Genomic DNA, 22,940 nt, shown 5'->3' on the forward strand with positions numbered 1-22,940 from the left:
CGAGCTTGATGTTTACTATTTGAGTCTTACTATTAAACTGAACTTAATGTGCGCCGGACACCTCGTTTTATATAGGCCGGCGAGCGATCTTCCCGAAAATTCCAGAGATACTCGAGGTCACACTATTTATTATTATTATTACTAAGTAGGTATAAACAATCCATACTTATCTACTAACTATAAGTACCTAACTTAGCATCTAGAAAGTTCGCGGACGTTGTGGAACATTCCCTAACTATTGTTCTAGAAGCTTCCAGACTATTGTAGATCTATTGAATCCATACTTATCCTTCTAGAACATTATCGAAACTACTGGAAAGTGATAGAATGTTCCAGAACCTTCGCGAGTTATCTACTCTATCTATCGATTGTCGCGAACATTACTCCCGCCGCAGCTCTTGTAGCTGAACTATCCGCGGTCGCGACATCTTCGTCGATGGGCAGCTCCTCGGTCATCTCCATGGCAGGCAGCCGCAGGATTCATGACGTCTCCTTGCTGCTGAGAATCTCGCACATACTTCTCCATCCATCGTGCCCAATACTTGTCCGTTAATCTCTTGTCTATGAGATCCAGTCTTCTAACTGCCAAGTCACACTTGCTGTTGGACACTACTTTCCGCAGCAGTTCGGTCTCTCCCGCCGGTAAACCCTTAGGTTTGTCCGCCAGAAACGGCAGCGCATGCCGATCTATCTCACTATCTGTCGGACTATCAAATTCTTGGGAGAGATTCACACTTTCCATGGCCCTCACACTCATCTCACGATTCTTTAGACTACGATCTTTGGCCGTGTCTATGGATGGTGTGTGTGCTCCGATGACTTCAGCTGGGGGCGGCAGTGTAGGCCCCTCACTTTCAGCACTGACTGGCTCACTTGTCGATGTTATACTATTTACAGGAGCCTCTCTATTTCCCTGCAGCGGTTTGTTCCGCTGTGGCTCCCGCCGGTTTTCACCGGCGACGACTACTTCCGCAAGTTCAGGCGTAACTCTGCTTGCGACGACGTTTTCCACAGGTTCAGGCGGGAGAAGGCAGGGCAAGATTTCCACCACAGGTTGGCTGACAATGACTTCTTTCGATTCAGGGTCAAAGGATAAGTCTCCTGACACATGGTTCACTTTTTCTGTGGTCGCCTTTACTCGCACTGTGTTAACTTGCGATGTTACTCTGTGTGTAGTCTTTACTGTGTCCATGTGTAACATTGGGTGATGTGATGATTGGCACCCATTTTTATCACATGGCTTAAACTTGCATACGTGGCCGAACCGTCGAACTTTTAGACAGCGGAAGCAAAGCTTATGTGCTTTAGCCAGATCCCATCTTTCCTGTACGCTGGCTTTCTTCATCATGTAACAATCTGTGATACTGTGTTCACGTTTGCAGACCGGACACAAAGTGTGCGCGTTAGACACCGTTGACGCGTCTGTGAAATGATGAATTCGCTGTGGTTTTCTTGTATTTAACTCCCGCCGGTCTTCAGCAGTAACAATTTCAGCTGAAGCAAATTCACCAACTTCACTGGATACAACTTTGAAGAAGTTGGTTAACGTGATGAGATTCGGCTGGTCTTTTGGTTGTTCTTTGTTGAACCTGTAGTATTGAAACTGTAAAGCAGACGGCATCTTTTCGACGACTGCCCGCACGACTTCCGCGTTATACAAATGATGGGGCTTCTCAAGTGCTCGTATAGTTGCCGTCACATTCATAATTTTCGAGGCGAACACGCAGATATCACTTGGGTTTGCGGATAACTTCGGTAAGCTGCGCAACTTATTTAATTCAGCCATGGCGATTGCTTCTGGACGGCCGAATCTAAGTTCCAAAAGCTCCATAACTTCACGCGCCGTTGTTGCTCCAACAAAGAGACAATGCACTGCCTCTTTAGCAAGGCCTCGCAAACTCCTGCGCAATCTTGCCAGGTTCTCCTGTTCACTGAGTTGATACTCAGATTCCTCAAAGGCTCTTTTAAATGGCAACCAATCTGTTGATGCACCATTAAAGTACGGCAGTTCCACTATTCTCGAACTTGTATGCTGCATGGAACGTGCAACAGCAGAGCCTATGGCAGCAGCGAGCTCTACATAGTCGTGCTTCACCACAACAGGTTCGTTAGCCTTCACGCTAGTGGGCATCTCTGGCGCATGACATGCGCTTCTTCGTTCTTCCATCATGGCTGCTCGTGCAGCATAGCATCCTGGTCCCGCAGGTTCAGGCAGGACTTGGCACGCGACGACGTCTTGCGGTGACAGTGCGGGTGTACTTCTCCGCACCCACTCGGATGTGCGCGCCACTTTGATGTTTTCATTCTCTTCTTCTATCTGCTCCTCTTCCGAGTCATCTTCTAGCACGGCAACCTTGGCTGCAGCCAATTCGACATCAAACATAGCTGCCTCAGCTTTAGCAATGGCCGCCACTTTTCGTCGCTCGAGAAGTTCCAATCGAGCCTGGGCCAATTCTCTTCGCCGTGCACGCGAAGCAGAGGAGCGCGATGAACATGGACGACGTGATCTTCCCTGATTTGTCGATGTTGACTCGACACTATCTATTGCAGCGTTGACTGCGGCGGTGGGGGCAACGGCAGTTGTGACACCGGCAACGACTATAGGGGAGGGTGGCAACAATGGAGGGTGCAGCGTCTCCGTCGTCGGCTCTAACGGCGGTTGTGGACCTGGTGTACCTCCTGTGGTTGCACCCAATGCCGATGCGTACTCCGTTGCATCTGCAGATCTCGTCGTGGAGACGGCAGATTTCTCGTCCGTAGTCCCCTTCACTGCGTACGACTTCTGAGACCTCGTTACATGCATCTTCTTTTCTTCCAATCCGGTTTCACGAATGACCATAAATGTGAGGTCACTTCACGAACAAATACGAATGCCGGCTCAACTATAACTATTCGGTTCGAAGGACCATAAATGTGAGCCCCTTCGACACGACTCACAACTATTACGAATGCCGGATGGTACTATATTAAAAGAAAACACCAGTATTACTATTCACTATTCACTTCGAGGATCTCTGAAGATGTTCACTATTCGAGCTTGATGTTTACTATTTGAGTCTTACTATTAAACTGAACTTAATGTGCGCCGGACACCTCGCTTTATATAGGCCGGCGAGCGATCTTCCCGAAAATTCCAGAGATACTCGAGGTCACACTATTTATTATTATTATTACTAAGTAGGTATAAACAATCCATACTTATCTACTAACTATAAGTACCTAACTTAGCATCTAGAAAGTTCGCGGACGTTGTGGAACATTCCCTAACTATTGTTCTAGAAGCTTCCAGACTATTGTAGATCTATTGAATCCATACTTATCCTTCTAGAACATTATCGAAACTACTGGAAAGTGATAGAATGTTCCAGAACCTTCGCGAGTTATCTACTCTATCTATCGATTGTCGCGAACAAAGTAACTGCGTTTGCTAGCTTCACCGTATGAGATAAGATAAATATCCCTTTTTTCACAAACACATCTTCACAAAGTAATAAAAAGTACAGTGATGTAAGAAGAAAAAAACGTTACTAATCAAACAGTATTTATAACGATACGCATACATTACTATAGTTAGATACGTGTTACATTAGATACATGTACCGGGCCTCGGCTATGAACACAAACTAGCAGCGGGCGCGACCACATCCCGCCCCGCTCCAGAGGATTCCAGCCACAATGGCAAAGCAATAGAAACATAAACATTAGCCCGAGGCCAACTACCAGTTATTGTTTGAACCAAACTAGCGGGGAAGCCCCGTGCGAGGGAAACTTTAAAGAAACCCTCAGTAGCCGGTGAGCAGTATGTGTGTGTGCGGTATAATACACAGAACATAATATATTGTATATATAATTAAAAGACCGAAGACTTATTCGTAGTTGTAAATAACATTGCTTTAGGAATCATACTCACATATAAACATTAAAGTTTATTAAATAGCACAGTCTGATCACGAGACGAGACCATCATCACAGCAAGCACACTCGCGATCGATCGGGCACCGTTGCACCATAACAATATCATTGACTATCACCGGCACGAGAGGCTGAACTAAACGCAAAGTGCAGCGTCGGCGGCGACAAAAGTGGCCACTCACAGCAGCGCCGGGGGGCAAAGAGCTTTTCCTTGTACCGCGGCATAACACTAAAACGATAATCTGGATCGCGATCGACGCCCGATCCTTAAACGGTAACAATTGTCGTGTGTAACGGTAATGGCGAGCGCGAACCGCGACTCTAGGGATATTGGGCGGAACGATTAACGTGGCTTGCCTAAAACTTGTCGTAAAGCATTGTATAGTGCGAAAAATGCGAAAGAGTGCTATGGAGTGTAAATGCAATTTTATTTGTGTCTACGTAGATTGCGGGCTTCGAAGTTATAGGTGCTACGAAACTCGTAGCATTCGTAGCTAGTAGCCTACGCCACCGGCCGCTACGAAATTGCGTAGCATCGCAATTCCGTAGCGGCAGCCTTACTCAATTATGGATTTATATAAACAGTCCTACAATATTATTATAATAAAATTACATGGCACACTTTTAATTAATTACCCTCACTACTTCTTTAAAAACAAACCAGTCTAGAAAATAACATGGAAAGTTGTTGGAAACCATTACAAATAACAAAAAAGCGGGCCACGGAACAGATTCCATACAAAAATCCGAAGGCAAATTGAGCTGAGTGTCGTACAAAGGCCGCGCGGAAACGTTTAAAAGTCTTGTAAAAGCGGGCACTTTGCGGGGCATCTTTCCAATTGGCCTTTTGATATGGATTCTCTATTCATACTGGTGCGGCGGCGCGGCGACCGACTTCTAAACGTTTCCAGCGCGGCGCCTCAACTTCCACGTCAAACATTTCGAGACGAACGACGACGGAATTTATTTAGAAACCATATTTATGCCTACGGAGACTATTCCATTACTTTACATTCAGACTGTTCCTACTGGAAACATATATAATGCATAAAGTAAACCTAGGTTGTAGGCACACCAAATTTTGCACGTTATAATACACATAAGATGTCACAAGACACTCCTATAATATACGCGGGTTTTGGTAACGAAGACATCACCTTTCCTTTAATATTTTATTGCAAGTCGAGTGTAATCTAATCGAATTTCAATTATTAATACTTTAATCTCATGAAATTAAAATCCGAACTATATTTGCTTTTAAAAAACGTCGGAAATCATAGCCATCAATTACCTTCGAGCCGAGTAAACGAGGTGAAGCTGCGAATAAAATGTACATTTCATTTATTGAGGATATTTTCGAATGACGCAAACAGCGTGCAGGCAATAAGCCGGGCGGAACGCTTTGCGAATTATTCCCTGATATTTTGCCTAGGTCTATCGACTCGGCCGATATTGGAAAGAATTACTTCACACTCGAGCGCACACAGTTATGTTGTGATTCGTGCTGATATTGCCTCACCTCCACTCGTACCAAGCCTCTCGAGAACGCACCTAATATCGCATCCCAACCCGGATCTCGAATATAAAAAGACAGAATTTATGCAATATTTACTGAACCGAGTCTACGGTAAAGCACTCAGACAGACAAAATCGAAGGCTTCTATTTGCACAGGCGGACCTGAAAATTTAAATAAATATATTTCCTTGAGTAAAAACCTAGTTCAGTCTACAAGACTAATAGCATAAAAATCTTCTTAACCCAACAACAAACAACATCCGAAAACGAAACCAAACAAAATTCGCTTCGGGCGGTGCGGCGGCGGCGCGGCGCGAGGCGCGGCCGGCTCACAATGCTGATTGAAAACAAATAATGAAATCATAGGAACCGGGCCGCTCGAGCCCGCAAATACTGTGAAAAATTGCAACCGTGCTCCATTCCGAATGCATAAAATCACTATGGAAATAGTTTTGACAAGCGGGTGATGGGCGTCGTTATGAAGTACGCTCGCCACACGGAATTGTAATGTAACGATTTGCAATATTTATGCAACTAACTGAATTTAATCAATACGACCGAGTTTTACAAACTACCTTAGATTTATTTTTTAAATCAGTAGATAAATGGGTTCTATGAGCCTGTTCTACCAAAAGGCGAGTGGACTCGCGCACATTTTTGAAAGCAACTATCCAAGATTGGGATTACAGTATGCGATAATTATATTTAAAATACAATATAAATAGCCAGCAGAGTCAGGATTCGATCCAGCTGACTGCAACAAGCAAAGTCGATAACCAACATCGATCGATAGCCGCTAAGAGGGTACACCCGAGTCCGCGTTGTTCTATGACCGATAAGCTATTGGTTCGATATTGTGGCATTACTGTCAGCGTGGTACGAGGGCTACACCGAAAAGATCGGGAATAGAATACTTAGGAATAAATTACAGTGAAACCTTTTTGGTGTATCAAATGTAGTGTTTTTTCAAACATAATTCCATTTTCGAATTTAAAAAAAAGTAAAAAATAAAAGAGTATTGACCATTTGAATTTGACAAGTCGGTGTAAAAAATGGAGCTTACGCGGGAACATTTCCGTGCAATAATTTTTCACAACTTTCGTCGAGGTTTATCTCAAGAACAATGTCTCGCCGAGCTTGTTTCTATTTATAAACTTGAAGCACCAAGTAAAACGACTATATATCGTTGGTATTCTGAGTTTCGCCGTGGACGTTCCTCTCTTACCACAGTCCCTTCTACTGGTCGGCCAAAAACAGCGGTAACACAAGATAACATCGATGCTGTACGCCAGTTAATAAAAGAAGATAGACATGTGACATACGAGCAGATTCGGGCTTCTCTCAGCATTGGTATGACAGCCATTCAAACCATTTTACATGAAGAACTGGGTGTCAAGAAGTTAGTTTCGCGCTGGGTGCCCCACCGTTTGACCGAGGAACAAAAGTCGGCTCGTGTTAATTGGTGTCGATCTGCTCTGCAACGGTTCAATGGAGGCAGTTCAAATGCTGTCTACAATATCGTCTCTGGTGATGAATCGTGGATTTATTCATATGAGCCCGAAAGAAAACATCAATCGGCAGTTTGGGTCTTCGAAGGTGAGGTCAAGCCAACAAAAGTTATTCGCTCACGCAGCGTGTCGAAAAAAATGGTCGCTTCGTTTGTATCGAAAACTGGCCATGTGGCTACGATTCCATTACAAGAACAAATAAATATGTAAATAAATATAAATATGTGGGGACATCTCACACACGGCCATCCGACCCCAAGCTAGGCAGAACCTGTGTTATGGGTGTCGGACAGCTGATATATCTACACAAATACATAGATAGATAGATACTAAATATAAATATCAACGCCCAAGACCCGAGTACAAATATCTGTCTTTAAACAAATATCTGCCCCAGCCGGGAATCGAACCCGGGACCATCGGCTCAGTAGTCAGGTCACTAACCACTACGCCATTCGGTCGCCGGACAAAGGACGGTTACTGCTGATTGGTACACAACAGTTTGTTTGCCGGAAGTCGTAAGAGAACTTCGTAAAACTAACCCGAATCGTCGTATAATCCTTCACCACGATAATGCAAGCTCTCATACCGCTCGCAAAACAAGAACGTTTTTAAATATGGAAAACGTGGAGTTGATGGACCATCCTCCGTATAGCCCTGATCTGAGCCCCAATGATTATTTTACATTCCCAAGAATTAAAGATATGCTACGTGGTCAACGGTTTAGCGGCCCAGAAGAGGCTGTCGAAGCTTACAAATCAGCTGTTTTGACAGTATCCACTTCAGACTGGAATTACTGTTTCAATGATTGGTTTAATCGAATGACAAAGTGCATTGAATGTCACGGAGACTACTTTGAAAAACAATAAAAGTAAATAATATTATGATATCTTTGTACTTTTTTCTATTCCCGATCATTTCGGTATCGCCCTCGTACGTCGCTCGGAAGGCCGGGCCGCGGCAGTAAAGATGGACGCCAAACACTAGAGACAAACAAGGGAGCGCCCGCGCCGGCCGCGCCCGCCACGCGGCGTGAGGGAAATTCCCGACACATTATAGTAGACTGTGCCACAAATATATTTTTCCAGTTACGAGTTTTTTTGTTACTAAAAACAAACATGTGTTGTGTTTCAAACATGTATGTAAAAACTTCTAATTAAGCTTTAACTTTTCTTATAAATAAATAAATATTATCAACGCCAAGGTTCGTATGAATGTTTGTTACACCTTTGTGCAAAAACTATTGAACGGATTTTGATGAAATTTGGTATGCAGAAAACTGTCATCGTGGATTAATAGATAGGATAGGTATTTTACATCCAGGAGATTCCACGGGATTACTTGTTAAAGTGAAAGTTAACTCGTGGGAAACGTAAGTATACGAGTACACAATTATGTACCTACAGTCCAAATTTTGGGAGGTGTATCTGTTATTATAAATCCTACTGGTGCTGTTAAATTAATAACTACATTTTCTATTAGTAAAATATATCTACGCGCTACGGGAATAGCCCGTTTCAGCAAACAGCACTTGACCGATCACCTAACTTTGGCCGCGCAAGAACAAACCCTCAACAATACGTTATAACAAGTAACGGTACATATTTCTTACTATATTATTCCTCCAAGTATTATTTGTGAAGGGAAGCGAAACTACTATTATCCGAATTTTCGAAATAAAATAAAACCATGTTATCAAAATATTCTGAACAGCGTTAAGTCTGTAATTTTGTGTAGTGAAAAATAGCAAACCAAAATCCGAATTTATCCAAAATATAAAATTATTTATGCTGTATACCAGAGTTCAAATTCAGGCCCAACCCAACCTATTGCTTTAGAAAGTTTATAAAATTCAAAATAAACCTGGCCTTAGTTTTGAATGTTTCCAGTCAAGTTGAGTTTTAGACTAAACTGAATCTGAATAGTGAGTGCGTATCGATGAGCAGCATTATGAAAATGAGATGTCAATGTGCTTCTTGAGGTGGAGCTATCGAGATGTGCCACAAGACACAAGTGAGGAGATGAAATATTCATTATTTGTACACAAAAAATAACCACTTTTAAACTCCCCACAGCATTTAAGTTTTGATGGTGAGGCCTCACACCACATATCCCTCATGGTATCAGAATATTATTATCTTACTTTGGGATCATATCAAGTTACTGATTTGAAAAAATGCACATAACAGAGGATTATTAAAACACCTCACGCCATTTCAGCATTGTTAGTGCTCATTTATAAAATAAATAAATATCAAGTCGTTAGTTGTAAAGTACGTTTTACTTGAACCACACAGTAAGCGTATGACAATTTATGCTAATGGTATACAAACGACAAGTCTGCAGTGACTGAACGAACATTGTTGTGTCATAAAAGGTCAAGAATGGTGACGATTTTATACTATTAACCTCTTTCGCACCCTTTTCTCCTTTACAGTAGGTGCAGATAATAATTGTTGTGCTAGATTCATTATACAATATACATATAGGTACCTAATATTAGTATTTCTGTAGACTTGCATGGTCTGAGCGAATAGCAGTGCGGTCATCAAGGCTGCCCTTAAACATTTAATAGGGTAGAGCATCGTCCCTGTTCTAACGTGGCTTGACACGCAAATAGAACCACGGACTCTTATAGAATTGTATCTGTTCGCGATCTCATTTTATTTATGACCTCTTAAACTAAAATATTAAATAAACAGCATAAGTATAGAATCAAATAAAGCCAACACTAAATTATATTGTGATGCGGAGCACCATCTTTCCCAATTAGAACTTAATGGCTCTCACTAAGATCTAAGGTGCCCCATTTTAATGAATAATGGTAGGAAAAGGTTTAATGAAAATAAAATGGTGGTGAAACTGCGTTTAAAGCAACAGTGAAAATATTTCTTTAATAAATACTATAAAGCATACTTAGCTATATGCTATAAACTAAGCATTACCTAAAACTTTCGTGTAAATGTACATAACTATTTCTTATCATTTTCATCGATATACACATACTGCACTTTGTATTGTTTACAAAATCTGTTTCTTCCTATCTACCTTTCCAACATGTTTCTATGCAATACAATACACTCACGAGCAATAAAAACTTACAGTGACATAATACGTAGGTGGTCTGAAAAGTTTCCGACCTCAACATGAAGATGGCAGCACACATCAATTAAAGTCAGGGAATGTAATTGTGCATCTTTTGACAGCAACACTTCAAAGCTTCAGCCATTTTTGACGCGCGGTTTTTATTTTACAGTCGTTTGAGTAAGTCGATGTGAGCATTTCTGTGGAAATGGAAAAAATCGAGTATCGAGCTGTCTTAAAATATTTGTTTTTGAAAGGGAATGCCCCTACGTAAATCAAAGATGAGTTAGATTCTGTGTACGGGGACTCTTCACCGTCATTTACCACAGTAAAATTTTGGGCAGCCGAATTTAAACGTGGCCGTAAGAGCTTCGGAGATGATGAACGTTCGGGACGTCCAAAAACTGCAACTACAACGATAACATCGCTAAAGTTCACCAAAATAATGGTGTTAGACGACCGCCGAATTAAAGTGAGAGAGATAGCACAGGCAATGAAAATGTCCAGAGAACGTGTTTGTCACATATTAAATCAAGATTTAAGCATGAGAAGGCTGTCCGCGCGTTGGCTGCCGCGTTTGCTAACGTCAGACCAACGACGTGTTCGAATGAACATTTCCAATGCTCTGTTGGCGCAGTTTAGGCGCAATAAATCCGAGTTTTGGCGCCGCCTAATTACTATATGAGATACTATGTAGAAGAATAAAAATAAATTTTAAGAAAAAAAATCTTGTATCTATGTTAGGTCGGAAACTTTTCAGAGCACCCACGTAATATGGAACACCAATGACAGCTACAGTTCAGACTTAGGCCGTACATTTTAAACACAGCGAAATGTTTCTATTTCTGCGTGCACGTAGTGAATAAATCCAGCGTCACGTCTAGCCCTAAGCCCGCGTAGCTCTATGGCGGTTCGTCCATAATGAGATTTTAATTGCGGTTGTAGCGGTGATCCGTCGACAGATTCGCTTAACTTCATTAGAACCGGCGACAATTAGGTAACCTAATGTAATTGTGTTGTTCCACTATTTCGTATATATTGAGATAGCTACAGCTTTAATTTGTCTCACTATCTTGGGATAAATTAAGTGGAGTGGTAAATTGGTTATAAGTATACTAGATCACAATATTAAATCAGTATTCTGTACTTATCGAAAGAAAATTTATATGAAATGAATCTCATCTGCGTTTAATTTACAATCATAGTATTCCAAAATAGTATATTTTTTCATAAAATTATACAAAAATACCAATTACAACTATTCACATTTACATCCATCTAATTTAATTTCTTCGACAGAAGCCTCACAACTAAATTACGACGAGGACGTGATTTATTACAATCACAATCACTGCCTACTGGAAGCACTGCATTATCATCAAAGAATGATAAATAGTTGTTGAGTAGAAGCTCAACAAGTGAAGCGTAGCAACAAGTGGAGCACTCCAGGAAACAACGACTGTTCCAGTTATGTTAGTCTTGGCTCTACTGAAAATCCTTTCATTATAGTCCCGGTATATGAACATTATTGTATATGAAGCAGTCAAACTAGTCAAATTTTGGTGGTGAACACCACGGTATATAAACTTGGTTGATAGAGGGTGACCTTCGAACAGGCTAAATCATGAGTTTTGTAAAAAGAACATCCTATTACACTTTATTTCAGATCCCAACAAATCAACGGTCAACGGACAGAACATATTATTATGTATGTATCTTGAAAATCAATTTCCAATGATGATGGATTTAATTTTTATGGCATTTAATTGCAAACATTATTCTTCCGTTAAAATAAGCACGTTGGTATTGCAGTAGAATACTCCGAGAAAATCTTAGAGAAGATATTGAACGACGCTCGTACATAAGGACGGTTGATTTGATAGTCTGCTTGATCAACTGTTAACATCATATCAGTATATTTTGCATTTATGATAGTTCCAAGTGCCAGTCCTTAAAATAACTCAAACATTATTATAGATAACGAGAAATACAGAAGCGAAGTAAATTCTATACAGTGTTAGAAAGTAGTATTATATATAGTGAAAACTTTTTGAAAAAATATATCACCATGTTAAATCAGGGAATAACATTTCGATACACAGGTAACGGTAATTCAACCCGACATATTTACTAATTCCTCGCATCTTCGTCGCTCGGCTACATCCAGCCATCCGAACAGATTAGTGCGTTGACTGAAGCCGTGTGCCGCTCAGCGAGACAGCAGATGCTAATGAGCGCCCGGCCGGGAGGCGCCGGCGGTGGCGCCGCGGCGGCGAGCGCCGTCTAATCGCCGCCTCGACGACGTGTCACGTCATTATCACTAACAACGACTGTCAAACCGGCGGAGCGTGGTAAACAACGACGAGTGCTATCGCCGATTTTGCATCTAATTCCGTGTTTGATGACATTGACGGGGCGGACTTTTGTAAGGGCGAGGATATTCAGCTAAAAGAAGGGTGGTGCTAACGTATATACTGACTACTGATAAAATAAAAATAGGATACAAAGCCTGAGTTTTTATATCAAGAGGGTTCATGCTTAACAATGTGTCAGGAACGTTTAGTTACAACTAGGGCAATGTAAAAAAATACAAAATACTAGTATGCTAGATATTTTCTGATATGAAAAATAAACGTTAAAGCTTTATCATTTTCCATGTAGTACTCGAAGATTTGTCTCCGTGTGTATGTTTCCAGTCAATTACTTTCCAGTGGATATTAGTGGGAAATATGGTGAAGGGCAGAGGAGCGGCGCGGCCGCGCGTTAGTAACTGTAGCGAGCAGATGTCACCGCGGATTCCGCACGCTCCAGCGCCTCGCTGAAACACCTCGGGGTTTCTTAGGTACTTTAATTATATTAATAAATAATCAATACAATTTTAAATGTGTGATCAATGAAATTAATATGGTGATATCAAATGTGCATCAAGAATAGAAACTGTAAGCTTCCGTTTATAAAACTATAAACCGAGTACTTAGATCCTCATACAAGATGTGTGTGCTAATTAAATTAAAGTTATAAGAAGATATCGAGATAAAAGCAAACGCCGTAGCACTCACCGGCTACAAAGTGTTAAATTGCACAAGATATGAGCAGATCATAACTTTTACAGTCGAGTCATTAGTAGGATTGTCGCCGCTGTAGCGGTCCATTATCGGCACGACGCCGGCATGGGCGTAATAAAAGTATAACAAGCCGAGATGTGCGTATAATGCGTTTAAAGCCGCTACACACTTGACGCGCACGTTTACTACCGCGGCAGATGCTCGGCCGCGAGATCTACCCTCCTCATATTACTGTAGCGGCACGTGCTAAACGCACTAATAATATTTAAACGTTCAACGAATTCATCATACTTCCGCTTACTGAAATTATAATCCTAAAGATAATTAACGAGATTATTATCGCCAGATGAAAGCCAACGAAATTCTACCCACATAAAGCCATCCCGTAACCTTCTGAGAAGTGATACAATCTGAAGTTATGAAGAGTGTCGACCCGTGATTATACGGCGGTATCTTTTGCTCATAAAGAGGGCAACGTTATTAGCAGGGGCGGCATAAGAAAACTGACCTCGTGTGAGTGAATAAAGCTCTAATCGAAGCGGCTGGGGTTCGCGACATAAATCAGCGCCCCCTAGTGATCACGCCGCGCGGAGCCTTCAATTTGGCACATCCTTAAAATGACACACGAGACGCGCGCCCTTAACGACGTGCTGCGACTCGCGCCTTATATTTATGAATCATGGGCGCCCTCGCGCGCGGCCCCGTCCCGGCTTCCTTCACACTTCAACTTGGAAAAAGTAATAGTCAGTTCATAAGTATTATGTTTTATATTTTGTAAGATATAAAACATAATACTTAACTAAACTTTATTCACCTAAATGAAAGAAAGAAAGAAAGAAAGATTAATTTATTTGACACACTGAGACAGAATAATAAGACAGAAAAAGAAAAAGAAGCAACAACAAAATAAAGAAAATACTCAATACATAACAAACAAACAAATGACTTGGATTACACTTAATAATGCAACTCCGTTACAGTTCAAATTTCAGAGGCGTGTGTGTTGCTTAAGACACCCAGCGATAGAGTCTGTTTATTTCTTAAATAATCATAATACTAACTCTATTATCGTCTTAACAAAAAAATATATTTATTCCAATTTATATTCCTCAGACACTGCAACCCGTCAACACGAGGGGAAGTGAACGCGCGAACATTACATACCGCTTCGGATTATGATTATTTATTCCGTCAAGTTTTACCGCCTCGCTTACATGCAATAAGAAAAGTGTTTATAGTCGTCTAAAGGACTTTCCAACGCATCTATCATTCACGACTGTGCCGGGGTCAGAGTTGTATTATTTCCAGTGAGAAATCCTCGGATATATGGCCGCAATTCCTGTCACAGCAAAGTTGACTCTGAGAGGCAAAATTATAGATGGCATCTGTGGTCGGAAAATCTAAACAGAACCATTGAAAATATTCCGCCCAGTACGAAATAAAATACAATACAATCTAGGTACTAGGAGAGAGGTAGGTTCTAAAAAAAATATTTAGCGTGAAAAGGTCGTGTTACGTGGCAGTTTTGGGAAACACGCTTACAAAAGTTATGATTTGAAGCGCTAGTTACCTATACGCGTTGAACCTTAAGGTAGCCGCCAAAAAGTGCATCGATTCAGGTGCCATTTTGACATGTTTACGTAGACTGGAAATTATGCGCTACAATATAACCTAATATTTTGCAACGCGGAGCAGAATGATTGCCATTTTTCCAACAGTCATGTGCCTAGCGCAGCTCACAGCACCAGTGCAGGCCCTCAAGACGGGGCACTCGACCGCACACCGCGGCGGCTAGTGCGGGCAATACAAACACAGTGTATCGATCGCATCTCGAGGCGTGCGTGTCGCAGAGTGAAAGCAATCAGGGCTCCGCCGTAGACAAACTGTCGGGCCGGCCCCTAATTGGCGGTCGCGGAGATTTATGCCGGCCGGCCGTCACGCGCCCGGTTTTACATGACCGGCCGGCGCAAACATCCGATGCGCTTATTAACAAGTTTATAACCGGATCAACTTGTTTGCGGTATCATGTGTGCAAACAGTCACTCGTTTCTCAATTTGCTGTCATATCAAATTGATTGCAATGGCTTTTCAGTTTGGCACGACGCCACGGATATTAGGACATTAAGGACCTGTTACACAATGTCCTTACAACTGTTAGGTAAGCTACCTGTCAGATAAAGTTTCCATTAAACACATTTAATTTACACACACCATTGGTAATCAAGATTATTCAACACATAATCAGTCTACCTGGCTACACACTTTGTTGACGTGCAAATTTTTCATCTGAAATCAGAGCAGCCACTACTTCTGCGGTAGATGCTTCTAACCTCAATACAGCGCTCATCCTTTAAGCTATCACAGTTTATATTGCATGCTCTAAGATTTTTATTGCATATCAGCTAATAAGTTTGCAAAGAAGAAAGGAAGCCACAGGCTTTATGGAAAACAAAAGAGATGATATAGCCAACTCAAATTGACAAAGAATAAATTGCACTTTTACCCACCACATGCAAGATTTTTCCGACCTTTACAGAGAATCCTGATTAAATTTTATTTACGGGAGCCACTTATTTGCAGCACCACCGGCCCTGGTTTATTTATTGTTTGAAATTACTTTCTGTGGAAATAGCTCATTTTACAACATAAAATTAAAACAGGTAGTAAAAGCACCTTTTAATACCCAACAACAGACACTACTTTAATTATTTATTCATACATCAAGGGAAAATATAATATATTTTTTACATCAGTGTAGTGGAATCATACCTTTTTAATATAAAAAAACTTAATTAAAACGGTCTATGCGTTTCATTTCAGGGAAAACATAATAAGAAAATTTTCAATTTTAATTAAGTATGTCCAGGCCACTATTTATTATCCGCTTCAAGAAAAATGGTTATGGTTATCATATAAATCAAGGACTCCAGTCCAGTTGACATGCTGAGACATTTTACCAAATATAAGAAGGCAGTTAGTTAGAGCAGGTCTCAGTGGGGCGGACGACAATCGACTTGTTTTTACAGGGTTCCGCGGGGGTGAAGCGACACAGGGGGAAAGAAAAGCAATACCACAGCTCAAAGACATCTCTGGGAGCGTCGCTAGCCGAATGTCGTGGCGCGTTCATCACACGCACACAGCACCAGGCGCCTCAGTGTGCCGTCGCGGAGTGAAACAGCTATACTCACTGCTCTGTAGCAGTGTCGTTTTCAATTTGCTTTATTTGCGCTTGTTTTAATAGCGCTCAGTCCTTATTGCCCGGGCGGGTTACCAGCCAAATTGCTTCGTGCTCGGACGCCTCTCGATTAAGGAGGTACTACACGATGCGCCTCGGAAAATAACATCTCGCTGTCAATCGATGTACCGTCGATATTGAGATTATGGTAATTGTTTTCAGATTTGGAAATGAGAATGCGATTCAATTTAGACGGATTTTGAGCACTGTTTTGTACCCTTTGGATTTTTAAATCAAGTGGCTTAAAAATATACCGTTCCACCGAACCACCTAGTCTGCAGTGACAATCCATCATAACCTTAGTAGTACATTAAACACTAGATAGATTTAAAATATGAATTTATTTATCGATATTCACACCGCGTTCCTGTTGGTAGTGCATAATTAAATTAATGCGTTTGTTGCTCTGACATAATGAGTTTTGACAACAGCCGGCCGCGGTGAGGGCTCGCTTTGCCAATTCAATATTCGAGTGCTAAATAAATGAGCCGCAAAATCATACGTTTCAATTTCACATAAATATTATCGGCCTTGTTTGGGTTACACACGAAACTATAGCCATTATTGATATTAAACTATAGGCGTTATTAATTTATTGATAGGCATTTGTTGTGGCTTTGTTTTCGATGTTGACCGTAGCATATTTTAAGTTGTTTGTAAATAGGGCGACCCGTTAACCTGCTGCAACAATCATCTATAATACTTATAAGAAATGCTGTAGGTTATGATGAACTATGTTATAAGGTTATTTTAGAAATATAATGGTTACATCAGTGCTCTATATACAACTGTAGGTACACGTATGTTGAAGCAGTATTCACTTCGACCACGTTAATTGCAAGCCTCGGAACAGAGAGCGACATGTTACACCCGCCTCCGCTACGCTATAGTTTTAAAAGGCCAATTTAACAAATGTGTATGAAAAGTTACTCAAACTCAATTTCACACAAATTAATGTTCAAAAGGTAGACGGAAAGTCAGGGACTTTATTAATATTAAACCTGTGGGTGAAATTTTCCGCACTTAAAATGACTTTTTAATCAAGATTATCAGTAATTTTAATATAACATTTAAAAGGCTTGCACTTACAGAAACGTGCGTGTTTAAAATCATTGGCTTCGTATTATTTTATCGAAACGAAATTAATCTATAATTTTGTATAAGATAGATTTTATACATATAATAGGTACTTCAAAAAACTTACATTCAGTCGGAGTTGCATTTTTTTTAATTCTTGTAATTTCGTGGTATTAGAACCGGACCGCTCGGTCACGTGGATGCATATTAGTCACTCACAAGTCACGGCTCGCGACCTATCAGGTGAGTACAAATGAACAGCTAAACAACAGCGGGTGGCTTGCTTAGGAGTATTTCTCTCTCTTGCTTAAGAACATCTGACTACCACTTCGGGGATTACAGTCGTGAGCATAAATGTATTGTATGTATGTAAATCAACGATATTTTAATACGAACTAAATGGAGTATCAGTGCAAAAGAAACGTCTCGCTCTTATTTTTAATTAGTTCGGTTAGAAGAAGACTTTATTCATTGATTCAATGGTTGTCATTAGGTGAAACTTAACGGTTTAACAGCAAACAAAATTCGGACAGATTTTCGCGTTGTTTCTGTATGTGTCACACTATCTTGTCCGTATATTGTTAATCTAAGATGCTGTGACTCACCTGAGCCAGTGCCGCTTGGCGATGGCGGTGTGGCAGCAGATGGCGTCGTACTGGTCCGCGATCCACACGATCAGGATGATGTAGAACGCCGTCGTCGTGTCGTTGAAGAACTCGGACATTATCGCCTCCATGCCTGCGGACAAACAGGAACTTATATAGTCTATTTTTTTAACAAATTAGTACTGAGTATGTCTCTTGCACATTTTTGATATTGACAGAGTGAGATGGGTCATTGTAAGGACCAATGGCAACACAGTAATAAATTATGTGGACCAGTAGCAACGCATCAGTTAAAAAGTTTTCTCGTATAGGAGTGAACATCAGGGAAAATAAAAAGGTATTCATCAAAATATAATGTCACGAGGTACATGGTCCTTGTATTATAATTATTTACTAGAATACAATATGGAGCGTTACCTATTAATGAATAAGATAACATAAATAAACACTGAAAACAGTTAACACTCAAAAAAATATGAATCCACAGCATGCAAGTAGTGTATTTAAAAATATAATAAATGTTATTTGACGTACAAATTAAATTATCCCACTAATATAATAAAAGCAAAAGTTTGTGAGTGTGTATGTTTATTACTTCTTCACGTCAAAACGGCAGAACTGATTTTGGTGAAATTTGGTATGGAGTCAGCTGGCACCATGGATTAACACATGGACTTTTTATCGCGAAATTCCCACTGGAAAAGGCGAAGCGAAGCTCGCGGGAACAGCTAGTAAGATAACAAAAATACAAAATCTCTTCGTTTGTAGAGGTAAACAGTTATACATTCAGTAAATATGTGTTAAACAAGTAATGAAGGACACTTACTGAATTACCGCTACATCAAAAGAAACTAATTACGTACAAATAAATATTCCATACGTCAAACGAGACCTTCACACAATTTCAATATGAATCTAGAATCAGGCAATTATTATAATTTTTTTTTAACAGGAAGCTGCCAGGTAGCTGCTGTATAAAATGAAGCACGTCTCAATTTCCTCGGCTAATAAAGCGCTTAAACTAAAGAGCCCCTAAAACAGCAATTAAGCGCGTCAGAAAGCGATACCGTCAAATGTATAAGCTGATTACTTCGCTTCTGCACCAAAAGCGCAAGTGTAAAGTGAACTGGGAACGTGTTCTCGTCTATTTCTAAAACATATTGCATCACCCGTGTACAGGAGCTCTAGTTTCTATGAAAAGGTTAATTCTGGATTGGCAATAAATAGTTTTCATTTAATTAATTCATGATTTTATTGAAGTAATATATAGTTACTAAATACGCCAACTAGTAGGTAAGTTGTCATCTTACCATACTCCTTATATACCTCTCGACAGTTCGACACAAGTAGCACACTACAGAATTTCGAATTACTTTTTTACGAATATGAAAATAACGATTTTCATAATTACGAATTTCATAGTTCCGAATAATTCACAATCCCGAATTTTAAGTTTCCGAATAGCGAAAATCACGAATAGTATAATAAACGAAATTTCATACCACAGATTAATTAAAATGACGAAAGTCATATTTCCGAATATTATAATTTCGATGTTTCAAAAGTACGATTATTTATTATATCGAATTGTTAAAATTACGAATTCCGAATTTTTAATATTCCGAAAATACAAATTCCCGAATGTTTTTAGTGAACAAGAAATAGTCATATATTAGGAATTGTACGAGTATGTTTACTAACAGCATAATCCGTATACAAACAATATTTTTTAAGCTGTATTATATGAAACGCTCCGCTCCGCTTCGCTGCGCTCCGCTTTGTTTTTCGATATCTATGTGCACCTAACACGCTCCTCCTCGCTTTGCTCGTCGTCGCACCTATCTTTAGGTTTGGGTCCTAAGCTTTTTAAGGTTAACCACCGTAAAAATCCGAGCAATTGTATTATATTATATTTATATTATATTGGCTTTGTTCTGTAACTTAACAACAAATACAACAAATATTTTACTGTATAACAAAAATTTTACTCTATATCTGAAACGCTCCGCTCCGCTTCGCTGCGCTCCGCTTTGTTTTTCGATATCTATGTGCACCTAACACGCTCCTCCTCGCTTTGCTCGTCGTCGCACCTATCTTTAGGTTTGGGTCCTAAACTTTTTAAGGTTAACCACCGTAAAAATCCGACCAATTGTATTATATTATATTGGCTTTGTTTTGTAACTTAACAACAAATACTACAAATATTTTACTGTATAACAAAAATTTTACTCTATATTTGAAACGCTCCGCTCCGCTTCGCTGCGCTCCGCTTTGTTTTTCGATATCTATGTGCACCTAACACGCTCCTCCTCGCTTTGCTCGTCGTCGCACCTATCTTTTGGTTTTGGTTCTGAAGTTTTAAAGACGTTTATGTATTTTTGTCAAATGTAATCAATTTAGTAAAATTAATAATGAAATTATCTTAATTTAAATTAATAATGTAATAAAAATAGAGTAAGTACTGATATTAATTGGTTAAATTAATAAATAATGTATACTTAGTTATAGAAATGTAATCAATTTAGTAAAGTTAATAATTAATAATGCATCATAGTGAATTTAAGATAATTGATAAAATTTTGATATAGAATGTTAAATTGTAAAATGTAAAACTATATAAAATTAATAATTAAGTCACTTTAGTTTGGAAATAAATGGCATATTATATGATGAATTTTTGTCAAAATCACGAATTATCATATTTCCGATCGGGATTTTAATTTTTCGTGATTTTAATAAATAGGTATTTTATTTTTCGTATATTAAAGTATTCGTATTTTTTAACGTTCGTATATTTAACAATCGTAATAACAATATTCGTGATTATAATATTCGAAATTATAATTATCGTAATTTTTATAATTCGATATTTTAAAAAATCGGTATTGCAATATTTCGTAAATTACATATTCGGTGTTATCAAATTCGGAAAAAAGTTTTTCGGAATATTTGGGTGTTCCCGTCAAATTCACATAATTTCAGTATTCTCTGGATCAAAAGTTCCAGAGACGTAGAACATGTCCATGGATGAAACTTTTTCATTGCTCGGGAGTGTATTAACCGTAGACATTGACTGTACATGTACTCCTACCACTGAAATTCATATCATGATACATCTACAAATCTCTACATTATGAAACCTGAAAGCCTCAATGCACACCTCCACTACACCATTCAGTGCACCCACATTCATCCAGCTACACCCACACACAGACACACAAACACACACACGCACACACACAGAAAGTGGTCGCATTAAATATCGCGGGTCATGTGTGGGATCGCAGCAGAGCCGGCGCTCTCCGGTGACTTTCTAATTAGGTGTCGGCGATTACGTGCTAACGACCGACACCCGGCATCCGACACCCCGACACCGCCGGCTTATTAACACGATGTACTGCACACCCAACCGATTCATACTGGGACCCAGTCGCAGACTCTGACAGATATTCTGTGTCGCGAGCGAGCGTATTAAAATTGGAGACGGTCTGTGCATGTACTGCAAGATTTCGTCAGTAATTCGCTGTGAAGCGGGGTGTGCAAAGCATGGATGTGTCATGTTATGAATGTTCTTTCGAGCATTATTTTATCAGATTTTTAAATTAACATTGGGAATAAAGCTACAGGTAACTTTTCAGTAGGTTACTACATATTTATGCTAATTGGTTACACAGTAGCCAAACAGTATAATTAACAAGATGCTTCTTCGCAGGAAAATCACACTTGAATAAAGTAAAAATTAATATTTCTCTACATCATACCTAATAATGACTTGTCACGCGTCCTATTATTTCATACATTCAACACTTACTAGGCACCCATGACTTGTAAATGTCGCAGTAACATTCAGAATCTCTACAGAACGAAGCAAGTCTGCGGCGGTGGTCGGCGCTACGTCAGAATATGCGATATAACTCAATACGAGGCGAGCCGGACGCCGGGTGGGCCTTATTTGCATTTTGATGGCGCCCGACACTGATACAATAAACACATTATAGTGGACCCGGGCTGCGTCCCCACACGAGGGACCTCCGCATTCTGGTGCCGGACACTACTCTATTGCTATTTAGATAGGATGGATAATATTATTATGTTCGGTGATAACAACTAAAGGAACATAATTATGTAGCTGATATAATAGATGAGACATAGGCATGATTCACGAGTAAGTTATTTAAGGTAAGCGTCCAGCTTTCAGCATCGTACACAACGGACGCATTGTATTCAGTATTATTTGTATAGAAATTTATACATGTGCGACCACTTCATCGTCATTGCCGACGCCGTTTATCCGGACTGGAAATTCGTTTGGCCCGATATATGTACGATACCGATAGATGTACGCCTACCTTTATATATACATAAACGGCAGCATTAGTCAATTATCGTTCACTGCTAGACAAATGGCTGTACCACTACTAGCAGCGGGCTGGTGGGCATCCCTCGCTAAATTATGGATTTCGGCCTATTGGCAATATTTTAGATTACAGAATAAAAAATATAGAAACAATTGTTTGTAATATCTGCAACGTACGGAATAAGATTGTTCAATACAACAGAATAGTGATCAGGTCTCGCACAAGACACGCCGGGTGTCTAGCGGCCTAATTCATAACTGTGTTCTGTCTGTTAGCCACTGGTTGAGTTATACTCTTGTTTAGTGACAACTCATGCTTAATTTCAGTGACCATAATGTTTTGAGAATAACGTTTGATGCCGAATAATCAGTTATAGAAAAAATATGTAAGTAAGTATGTCTTTTAAAGTAACAAGATGTCTTTACAATTCAAGTGCCGCAGTCGTTTAGCTAAAATCATAACGTTTTTTATTGTTATTTAACTCTACCGAATTTTACATATGCAACGGTTGCTACGCACATTATTGCAATACAGCGCCTCCCAATTTGAGTCTCAAATACACAGTAGAGGTCCGTCCTAC

The 22,940-nt window shown here is 39.9% G+C and overlaps 1 protein-coding gene across 3 annotated transcripts in view; it reads right to left on the reverse strand.

Annotated features, from left to right (window-relative positions):
* LOC105387224 (membralin) overlaps window positions 1-22,940 on the reverse strand; it is a 92,744-nt gene that overhangs the window by 28,852 nt on the left and 40,952 nt on the right. For all 3 annotated transcript variants that reach the window (XM_038105768.2, XM_011557921.3, XM_038105767.2), the window contains exon 9: window positions 18,003-18,135. In XM_038105768.2, the coding sequence (XP_037961696.2) occupies window positions 18,003-18,135 (133 nt within the window). The remainder of the gene's footprint in view (window positions 1-18,002; window positions 18,136-22,940) is intronic.

Source organism: Plutella xylostella, chromosome 19, assembly GCF_932276165.1.
Source record: "Plutella xylostella chromosome 19, ilPluXylo3.1, whole genome shotgun sequence".
Lineage (NCBI taxonomy): Eukaryota > Metazoa > Arthropoda > Insecta > Lepidoptera > Plutellidae > Plutella > Plutella xylostella.